This window comes from Electrona antarctica, assembly GCF_951216825.1.
Source record: "Electrona antarctica genome assembly, chromosome: 6".
NCBI lineage: Eukaryota > Metazoa > Chordata > Actinopteri > Myctophiformes > Myctophidae > Electrona > Electrona antarctica.
The window spans coordinates 51,266,448-51,277,834 of NC_136811.1; the positions used below are offsets into that span (position 1 = coordinate 51,266,448).

Sequence of the window (11,387 nt, forward strand, 5' to 3'; positions counted from 1 at the left end):
GCCGGGTAATCTCCACACTGACTCGAAACTTAAGAATACCCATATCGGCCAAAATATCCCAAAACAATGCCCGGGGAACTTTAATTAAAAGCTAGATGCAGTGTCTATAATTGGGTCAAGGGTGTTGCTTTCGTGAGCAATGGTGTGCGAGATTGGTAATAAATTGGTCAAAGTAACTAATTTTTAGACCATCTGGGGGAAATAAATAAATAAATTTGCGCGGCCTCGCTCCGCTCGGCCGCGAGAGTTGCCCCCCCCCCATGCAATTCTAGCCTACCCAAAGGTAAAATCCACCCGCCGCCTATGTCTCCTGCGACTTGGCTGCGTGGCGCAGCGCACGTTCTCTATCTCTCTCTCTCTCTCTCTTCCTCCAAGACCGGAGGAGAGAGGTGAAGAGGAAGAGCCGGGGATGTGTGTGTTGTGTGTGTGTGTGTGTGTGTGTGTGTGTGTGTGTGTGTGTTGTGTGTGTGTGTGTGTGTGTGTGTGTGTGACTGTGTGTGTGTGCGCGCGCGCGCGTGTATTGTAATTGTGGATAATTAAGTGTAAGTGTTGTTTTGGCACCGACAGTTACGTTTAACTCTGAGAATGTGTGGCTGTGTGCACAAATTATTGTGTTTGTTTGATTGTTTATGTATTTATTTATTTTATATAAACCCTAGTTAGTAGCTACTAACTATAGGGTTTATATGAAATAAATAGGCCTACGATTCAATCCGTCAAGCTGTCGTTGTGTGTTCATTCATTTATATAGGCCTAATACAGTAACAGTTAGTATAATAAAATCCTGTATTTCACATAGACAATTCAATTCAATTCAATTCAATTCAAAGGGCTTTATTGGCACGAGAAAACATACGTTCACATTGCCGAAGCAGAAAGCACAATACAACAATACAGCAATACAATCAAAACAAAATGTACATTGAAAGTCAGAATCTTCAATAGATCAATTTCTATGTACCAAGATCACTGGATGACAATGATTAGTAGACAATGCATTATTGTTGTTTGTGGCTGGGTAGTTTCTCCATGACACCGCTAGATGGTGCTATTGGCAAAGGTAACACAACATCCGGAACCATTAAGACTTTAGTCCGTGGTGCAAGCCGAGCAGCGGTAAATAAACGCACCCGGGATTATTATTAACTGTTGTTATAGCAACAGCAACGACGCCTCCAGTCCACGCTTCTGGGGTGTATATTTTGTTCATCTGCTAGAAGTCAAGGCATCATAGGCCGTATCTTGATCAATACATGTATTGCACTGATCAATACACGATAGTAGCCTAAAGCCAACAGAACTGTAGTAATGTGTTAGCGTTAGCCGCCGTTAGCACTGCAGGCCACGCGAGATTAACGATCAGATAATTCAACCACAGAGAGAAAGGTCGATGGTTGTGGTTAGATTATATTTTTATTTTTAATATTGTACAATAAGTGACCGGAAGCAGCCATGTGTGTGGTCAGCAGTCTGGTCCCAGCCAGGTTCCTGACCATCACCGCTCACATGGTCATTGTCATCACTGTCTTCTGGTCCAGGGTCAGTTCTGAGAATTTGTGTGTGTGTGTGTGTGTGTGTGCGTGCGTGTGCGTGCATGCTTTAAGATTGAACTTCTGTTTAAAACCATGGTGGAGGTTAGCTATTTATGAAGTTATGTTATGAAGTTTTGAGGGTTTAAGGTTAGAGAATGAATGTTGAGTTTGTCTCTTTTCATCTCTATGTCTCTGCAATGATTATCATATTGTTTGCATATTTAATCATAATAATAATAATAATAAATTATGTTGTTGTTTCCAGGAGAACAACGTGAAGGCCTGCCTCCCTCTGGAATACACACCAGAGCAGTATGAGAAAGAGGACACACGGTACGACAACAGTTTGATTCAGAGGTTGATACTGTAACTAGTTTGAATCCCTATAGACCTCACGGTGGAAATCTGAATGCAGACAGTTTCCTGTTGCTGAGCTGCCTTTAGGCAAGGCACTTAACTGTGTTCCTGCTAGGGGTCTTCTTTCTGAATGCTCCGAAAACCTACCCGGGTTGTGCAAGGGACGCGCTGTGATTGGCCCAGTAGCCACTTTGAATGGGAGTCGGGGCAAACGCTCTCGCCAGAACGAACTTCGCAACGCTCGACACGGCAACTTCGCTTTTAGCTCGCTCGGTGGTGTCTCACGTGGCTCAAGTTTGCTTGAGACGGCGCGTCCTCCGTGGCGGTCTAGTCCATAGAGTTGTGTATTTAAGGTCTAGTCCGTAGTTGTTTTAAGCTAGAGGGCGAGAGGCACTTCCACGTTGGCCACAGAAGCGGGGTGTGGTTATAAGCCCAACCCGGGTGGGATTTCGAATGCCATGGGTCTTCTCTTGACCCACAGGTTGAGCTCTATGGTGCTAAAAATCGCCTATGACCTAAAAAATAGCCTTTTCAACAACCCCGCTGCTGTCCGACGGTCGGTCGGCTTTGGTGCGACCCGACGCGACAACGTACCCACCGCCCATTCAACAGCAAATGTTCGGCAACAGACGCTTGCCAACACTTACCGACGTCGACACTGTGGAGACTGGAGAGCTGCCTTTACCCCCAATAATAGGCATGCTGGGGTTCAATTCAATTTTCAATTCAAAGGAGCTTTTTTGGCATGAGAAAACATACATTTACATTGGCAAAGCAAGTGTCAATATATAATTAAAACGGTTGAAAATGGGGAAAGTAGCCTATATACAGTTGGAGGGGGTACAGCATTTTGAAAACAGAGCTGTCACATTGTGTTGTTATATAAATCGAGTGGCAAAGTGACTTGGCAAAGTGAGTTTAATGTCGTTTAACGTTGTTTAATGCAATCAGAAAGGACTTTTCTGTTTGGATGTATGGGCTGTCAAGGCTAGAAAAGTAGTTTTTCTGCCACTCAGTAGGCGTTCCTGCATAACTTCCGGGTATGATGATGATGTCACACACATACCCTCTATAGAAGCAATTATTTTGCGGTCACTTTGGGACAAATAGCATAATTATTTTCTCAAATCTATTTAAATAGCATCCAAAAAGCCTCAGATTTAAGATGTGTTTAAACTAAGGTAGCAGCTCTGTTTACATGTAGTCTACAGTAGGTCTAGCGGTCTACTTGGTGCAGATAGTAGTCCAAAGGTTCAAGTGGTCAAGTTGATAACGTAGCGAAGTCGAACATTTACTTTCATGACTGCCTGATTTGAATCCTAATAACAAATTAAGTGTGTGTGTGTGTGTGTGTGTGTGTGTGTGTGTGTGTGTGTGTGTGTGTGTGTGTGTGTGTGTGTGCGTGTGCGTGTGCGTGTGCGTGTGTGCGTGTCAGGTTGGTGGTAGGGTTGGCGGTCACCTTGGGCCTGTTTGCCGTGGAGTTTGCTGGTTTCTTCTCGGGAGTGTCCATGTTCAACAACAGCCAATCACTACTCTGTATCCTTAACATGCATGCACACACGTACACACACACACACACACACATACACACGCGCACGGGGGGGTGCAGTGTGGTCTCTGTAGTCAGAAGTAGTCAGTAGGCGTATTTCAAATATATAAGCTACGATGAAATCGATTAGTTTAATTCTGTAAACAATTAATACACAGCCGCGCTGAACCCAACTTTTGTGAACTGTGTGTGTGTGTTTGTGTGTGTGTGTGTGTGTGTGTGTGTAATCCACGTAACTCGAGAACCGTTCGCCCCACCGACTTAAAATTCGACACACGCATTCCACACCACCACAGGGAGTGCAGTTCCCCGGTGTCGAGTCGGTCGGACCCACGGTTGTCCAGAACCCCCACAAAAAAGGCCTCTGCCCGCTTTTTGTATGCATAAACATATAATCGAAATTCATCTCAAATAATTGTGATTTGACGATTGTGTAACACTAATAATTGTGACAACCCTACGGTTATGACTCCATGACTCTGTCTGTCCCTCTCCTGTCCTCCGTCTCTCTGTCCCTCCTTCAATGTCCCTCCCGTCCTACACCTCCTGTCTCCTTCTCTGTCCCTCTGTCCCTGTCCCTCCTGTCCTACACCTCCTGTCTCCTTCTCTGTCCCTCCTTCAATGTCCCTCTGTGTCCTCCCTACCTTCTGTCCCCGGCCGTAGCCATAGCGGTGCACGTGTGCGCGTGCGTCTCCCTGCTCTTCTTTCTGTTTGAGCAGTGGCGCTGTGACGTGTACTGGTGGATCCTAGCCTTCTGCAGGTCAGTGTGTGTGTGTGTGTTGTTTTTTCCTGACAGCTGTGTCTCAGCTCTGGCCGTCCACTGCAGTGGGTCTGTCTCTCTGTCTTTCTTTGTCTTCCAACGATGGGAGTGCTGGACCTACTGGGTTATATTCGCCTTCTGCAGGTGAGAGAGAGACATAGAAAGACACACAGAGAGAAAGACAGAGAGAGAGAGAGAGTGTGTCTGTGACTGTTCAACCACATTAAACCCGATATCCCAGTTATAGAAATGTCAGTATACTGTAGGTGAAGATTTTCAGAAACATCCAAATTCTTCTCACTTTTTCTCCTCTAAAACAATTTCAGAATATTATATAACGGATCTACACACTCACAATGCGTCATATTGCAACACACAAGCTTGTACATCTCATATTTGTATTAGCTGAAAGTATAAAATAGGCCTGAAGCAGTTAAAGAGGAATGAAACCTGGGGGCACGGTGGCACAGTCGGTAGTGCCTCACAGCTAGAAGGTCCTCCTGGGTTCGATTCCCGCTGTGGGTGCTGGGGGGCGTGCTCTCTCCTCTGCGTCATCAGTGCCCATACCCGAGGCGGGGTTGGCGAAAGCGCATTTCTATGTGTAGTTTGCATGTTCTCGACGTGTCCCTAGGGTAGGTACCCTCACAAAAAACACACAGTAATCCTGGTCTCTAAACTACCTCCCCTGGCCACCCGGGGCGCCTGATGGAGGGGAAGGAACGCTACGTCCGGCCGGGAAAACTCCCCCATGTCAGGTGAAAAGAAGCAGCTTGGACTCCTCATGCATGATAGAAGGAAGCATGAGATCAGTCCGCTGCCCTACCCAGGTTTGCAGAGGAAGTGTAGCACCCAGGATTAAATTAGATAATTGAAAAGAGGAATGAAAATTATGAAACCCTTGGCTGACCCTTGATCTCCCCCCCAAACATTCTAGTACAGTAATATGTGCAGTATACACCACAGCTGCAGATAATCAAATAATATAATCATGGATTAGATTAGATTTAGGTGTGTCCAGAGCAATGACAATGACAGTAGTCAACAGTATTGTCGCTGCACGTTGACACACCAAGATGGAATGGAACACACCCACTATTCATGTAATAGACTAGAGTGAGTAATAATCTTGTAGTCCTTGAATTGTACTGTTACAGTCATACGCACACTAGTGCAGTCTTTTAATGCTCTATCTCTCTCTCTCTCTATCTCTCTCTCTCTCTCTCTCTCTCTCTCTAAATTCAAATTTTAATTCAAACATTAAAGAACATGCATACAGATTAATTACGGCAAAACGTTGTTTGCTAGATTGGGCAACTGTCCTACATTTTAGCGCAAGTCTTCACAAGTTGAAGTAGTATAAAATACTGTAGCTAATCGTCCTGTAATGTCATTCATCCCAATCATCTCTCTCTCTCTCTCTCTCTTAGTTTCCCTCTCACATTTAAAGTTGTAGACTTGTAGTATCAACTCGTAGTCCCGATGGCAAAAAACGCTTTCTTTTACCAACGTTTCGACAAACGGGTTGTCTTCTTCACCCTGAAGAAGACAACCTGTTTGTCGAAACGTTGCTAAAATAAAACGTTTTTTGGCATTGGGACTACGAGTTTGTGCGACCTCTCCTTTCCTTTTTAAAGTATATGTCCCGTGGTCAGCACCTCCCTACTCTTGGTGTGCGTGTGGTATAACATTCAGATTAATAATTAACAAGTACAGCACCGTATTAAAGCCTAATAAAATAATAATAATATGTAATATAATCTGTATCATGTAATGATACTCTCTCTCTCTCTCTCTCTCTCTCTCTCACCCCAGCGTGCTCCCTGCCTTGGTGGAGTTTGTCCTGTTCATCGCTGTGTGTGGACTGAAGAAGAAGGCTTTCTGATAGATGCGTTTTGGGAACAGCTGTCAATCTGTCCATGCTGAGCTGGCATGGATCTGACCACAGACCAGCAGGGTACATAGGTTCTTAGGTTCTTCACGTGGTGCGATCTGACCTCAGACCAGCAGTTGGTTGTGTAGGTTCTTAGTAGGGTGTTTTTCACCTCACCAAGATTGCCGCTCTCTAGACTCCTGTAATGGCCGCGATCTTTAGTGTAGCTTTTCTCAGAATGAAGGCTCAAATTGAGGTGATTGAACAAAACGTCAATGTCAGGAGCTCAATAAAAACATCTGCGCTAACTCGCAGTTACAATATTAGCGCTTATGATGAAAGACAAAATAAACCGTTTCTACGGCCGGCGGTGAGGGACATTTGACTGAATAGCGGGTAGCAGTCAAAGTGTTAACAGTACAACCACCTACAAGGTAACAAAAACTAAAACAAAAAGGAGTAACAGAGCATTTAGACCAAAATGCTTATTATTTTTGGTGAGCGAAACTTGTCTTTCTACAGAAGTATAAATTAAGGTATAGAACTGCAAATCATAGAATGTGCATTCACTGTATCACGGTATATACCATATCTCTGAAAAGGCATATCGTGAAGACATTGTATCGTTTCGACGATATTTATCACCATGTCGCCCACCCATAGTTCTTAGTCTTAGTTGAGACTGCAGGCAATCCGAGTTGTTTCTTACATCTCATCTTTAGGACTGACTGACTACACTGTTATTATGAGTGATCAGCTCGGATTTGTGTGTTCAGACATAGCCTAAAATAGCAGATGTACGGGCTCGCAACGCGACACGCCATCGTATGATGGAGAATAAATCGGGCATCAAGTGTCAGTGTCCAGACGGAGACACATGTTTTGAATCACATTTCAAACCAGCTAGGAATGTGGTTCGAATATGATTAGAAAAAAAATCAGTTTCCATGTTTCCATCAGATTTGGGCTGCCAAAGTGAACAAAGCCTTAGTTCTTCACAGTGCTGATTTTGTCGACTAAAACTATGACAAAAAATGTTCGTCGACTACCTTTTTTAACTTAAACTAAACTAAATAAAAACTAAGCTATGGTGGCTAAAACTAAAGCCCTAACCACACCAGGGTCACCATGCAACTCCTTGGGTCCAAACGGTTGCAAGGAGTTGGAGCTAAAACTGTCTCGACCCTTTGGTGTGGTTTGGGCCATTGAATTCCATGCGTTGAATCACTAGGGTCAACGTGGGTCAACGTGCAACAAGACATATCGCACCACAGGGACAACGCTAAAACCGGCTTGACCCTTTGGTGTGGTTAGGGCTTTAGACTAAATATAGTGTCAATTTAGTCACCAAATAAAAGACTAAAATGTTAGGGAGGGACTTATCCAGTAGAAGTAAGACAAGTAATTGTATTACTTGTGTTGTGTGCAGGTGTGACTCTCAGAAAATAGCCGAATGCGACATGTGAGCTTGTAGATCTGCTATTTTCGGCACACAGCTGAATAATCAATTATCATATCAAGAGGGTGAAAATCTAAAGAATCAATGATTTTATTAAAATGTATTATTGTGTATAATCAATTAGAATGAACTGTTGCACTCCAATGATATTCTACAGTCATATAATGTTCATGTCAAGGACCCCCCAAAAACATGTATTTGGCCGCAAAATATTTTGTGCCACGGACCCTGTCCAACCCGTACAACTTTGTTTTTCAAAATCTTTCCAAATTCTTTCAAGCTTTTTGGATTGTGAGCTTGTAGATTAGCTTCAAATAGTAGCTGATTTGTATGTTATAATGTTGCAAGGGGACCCCCTTGAACCCCACCCCCCCAAGGAGCGCTGGGAAATCCCTGACTAGCTAGCTCACATGTGTTACTTTACTTGTTCTAAAGGGAACTTTATTTTTTTATTTTTTTATTTTTATCTAGGAAACATTTACTGGCTTTGACAGGTTTTTGTAAAAAAGATAATTTGTTTTTCATAATGACGTTTGTTCAAATAAAGTTTTATACAAATGTTTGCGAAGAATGAAGCTCTTTTTTCTGCTATATGTTATTTGTTTTAATTATTTGTTTTCAGTGTCAGGCTAACATGCTACCGTAAGACATCAGAACACAGTTATTATGGGGCTCTTTCCAGTATAATCTAGTTGCCAGCCCATAGAGCCCCATTGTGAACCCGGACATTTTGAGTACACCAAAGTTTTATGTTAGAAATGTTTAGTATGGATCCCCAGCATGTAGAAACTGCCGGATGCTAACTTGTATATGTTGAGCAATTTTCATAATTGGCATAATATGTGACCATACCATTAACCATACCATACCATTTGCAAAAAATATATAACAATATTGTAACTATAAACGGCCATAGTTACTTGCCGCTGACATCATCACATTTGTGATTACGGCCATGGCCGTTTTAGTCTAAGGAGTGTATTTTGTGCAAAACTAATGCTTGGAATGGATTCAGCATCATGAAAACACCCTAGTTTGACATGTCACATGCTACATAAAGCATGATGGAATTTAGATTTTTCTTTCCTTAGGGCCGGTTGTAGCCTGGCCCACTAGGGTTAGCCTGGCTAATAAGCCAGACCGAATCAGCCGTTGGCAAAAAAAAAAATTGCCTGCCGGCGGATTACGGTCTGGAGAGGCTCAATTGTACGCCCATTTCCTACACCAGAGAACTGGTGTGGCCAATCGGGACACGGTATGCAATATGGGCGGGCTTTGGTACAGTGACGTTCAATGCTTGAGACCTTTGACTGACAGTAGCTCTGACCAATTGCGTCAAAGAGAAAATGTTTGAACCCGCCCCCCGGGAAACAAGATCCATACACAGCATCTCCAGACTCAAATACCACACGACAGTGTGATTTGAGTCTGGCTTATTAGCCAGGCTACACTAGGGTGGGCAGGACGAATATATGGGCCTAATGGGGGGGCATCCCTGCACGCGCCGCATAGCGTAATGCATAGAAAACTATGCGATCATCATATCAGATTATCTATCTATCTTCTCCTTTAACCAACAGTAACCCAATTTCTATCAGCACCCTGTCGGTTAACAGTACTGATGGCAAACAGAGCTCATATGCTCTAAATTTCTCTAAAAATGCTGCACACCCAATCAGAAATGATATATGGTACTGATATTTTGTGGTATTTTTTATATTGGCTAAAAATAAATATTCTCCATAACATTTAATTGAGTCTGTCCAATGCCTCAGTGAGGTGCATAAAGTTCATGCTACCATGCAAGGCCAAAACTATAGCGGAATACTGTAATCAAGTTTTTTATTGACTGTCTTACGTCAAACTGTGAATATCATCAGTCAAAGGATGATTTAAGTAGTGTCCTTTGTCCTTTTGATAATTATGCTTTTATATTGTTTATGCAGTATATATTAATCTGTCCGACAGCAACACAGTTCCCTAAAAGATGATCGTCCGAGCCAGTATATATTAATTTGTCCGACAGCAACAGTTCCCTAAAAGATGATCGTCCATATTTATCTGTCCGACAGCAACACAGTTCCCTAAAAGATGATCGTCCGTGCCAGGGCCCCTCCTACGTCTTACCAGGTCCACTCCTGCTCTCACCAGGCCCAGGACCTGTGCGTTGCACCAGACTCCCAGCACCAGGCACTTAATTCAGGAGTGATGGATTATAATGGCCCTCCTAAGGCCTCACTGAGGTTTGTTGGGCTTCCTCCTCACGGAGAACACAGGCTGGGGCGCTAACCCATACTGCTCACCCAGTTGCCGTCTACATTCCGGCTGTCACCCGTCTCTCCGGTGGTCACCAGACTATACCCGGTTGTCACATGGTCTATTCCTATGAGTCACTATAAATGTAATCTATAACTAAAACTACATTATGGATACACCTGGGACGTATCGTCAGTGATGTATCCTGGGGTCAACGGGGTTTCGGGTCTACCAACATCATAGGCCCTACCCCTCACTCAGGCGACCCAGCCGGGGTTGATCAAATCCCGACTTACGCCGCCTGTAGTTGGCCTATAGCCTAGGACCTGTGTAGAGCATATGCTTATTGCTAATCAGTGCATTGGAAGCACCTGGCCAGCCTTCCTAGTGTGCTCTATAAAGGGCTGGGAGTTGGCCAGCCTCTCTCTCTCCTTCCATGAGAGCAGCAGCATTTGTTTACACCATTCAACACCCCACATTACGTTAATGGTACGGTCAGATATTCTGCCAATTGCTCAACATATGCATGTTAGCATCCGGCAGTTTCTACATGTTGGAGAAGCATACTCAACATTTCTAACATAAAACGTTGGTGTACTCAACATGTCCGGGTTCACATTCTGGCTAAGAGACTAGTATGCAAAATAACCAGATCCATTTTGGTTCCCTTTGCATACTCAGAGTTATGAGGGTCCTTGAAATTAAAACATTTGACGGCCTCTGGTCTACATGTAGCATCTACAGTAGCAGGGGGGCTAGTCCTGTAACTATAAGGTGGTCCTGTAGCATCTACAGTAGCAGCGGAGGCTTACCGGAGGCTGACAGGCCTCCTCCACACTGGATGTCCCTACCCGGGGACACCGGAACCTGTGTGCACAGCCCTGCCTCCACACCGACTAGACGTCCCTATACCCGGAGACACCAGAACCATGTGAGCCCTGCCTCCACACCGTCCCTACCTGGAGACACCAGGACCTGTGTGAGCCCTGCCTCCACACCGTCCCTACCTGGAGACACCAGAACCTGTGTGAGCCCTGCCTCCACACCGTCCCCTACCTGGAGACACCAGAAACATTCGCTGTGTTGCTTGTTGGGATCATGTTGTTTACTCTGGTCTTATGCTCTACTGGCCTGAAGCCACACACGCACGCACGCGCACGCACGCGCACACACACACACACACACACACGCTTCAAGAGTTTTGACATGATTTTGGAAAGATTTTTTAAAAAGACTTAAATTACGAGAGGGTGTCAGACTTTTTAAAACATCTTTTCCAAATGTGGTCGAAGTCTTGTAGTGTATGAGAGGCATATAGTCCTTTAAAAGATTTTTCCAAATTGTCAAGACTCTTGTAGTGTATTGCGAGTCTAGATGGATAATATCATAACTGTATACTTATATCAAATATGGTATTTTGATCCTGAAAGTTAAAGGGATATTTCACTTTCAAAAACACTTTTGGTGCCTGGCCCAGGCACCTTGGCCAGTACTACTCCAAGTCTGGCAGTGTTCCGCGGGTCCGACTCCCGATCCCAACGGCCTTTACTGCTTGTCACCCGGCCATCTCTGTCCCCACACGGCGAGCCGCCACATGTCCGAAA

At 44.2% G+C, this 11,387-nt stretch overlaps 1 protein-coding gene across 2 annotated transcripts; it reads left to right on the forward strand.

Moving 5' to 3' along the window:
• Positions 1–1,093: 1,093 nt before the first annotated feature.
• Positions 1,094–8,089, forward strand: LOC306925672 (transmembrane protein 107-like). 2 transcript variants are annotated; one of them, XM_079504661.1, is made up of 5 exons: positions 1,094–1,539; positions 1,798–1,865; positions 3,325–3,425; positions 4,102–4,198; positions 6,011–8,089. In XM_079504661.1, exons 1-5 carry the CDS (start codon positions 1,453–1,455, stop codon positions 6,078–6,080), a joined length of 423 nt encoding a protein of 140 aa, XP_079360787.1. In that variant the 5' UTR covers positions 1,094–1,452; the 3' UTR covers positions 6,081–8,089. The 2 variants fall into 2 exon arrangements, with proteins under 2 accessions (XP_079360787.1, XP_079360788.1); XM_079504662.1 differs by lacking the exon at positions 4,102–4,198 and adding an exon at positions 4,246–4,342.
• The last annotated feature ends 3,298 nt before the right edge of the window (positions 8,090–11,387 follow it).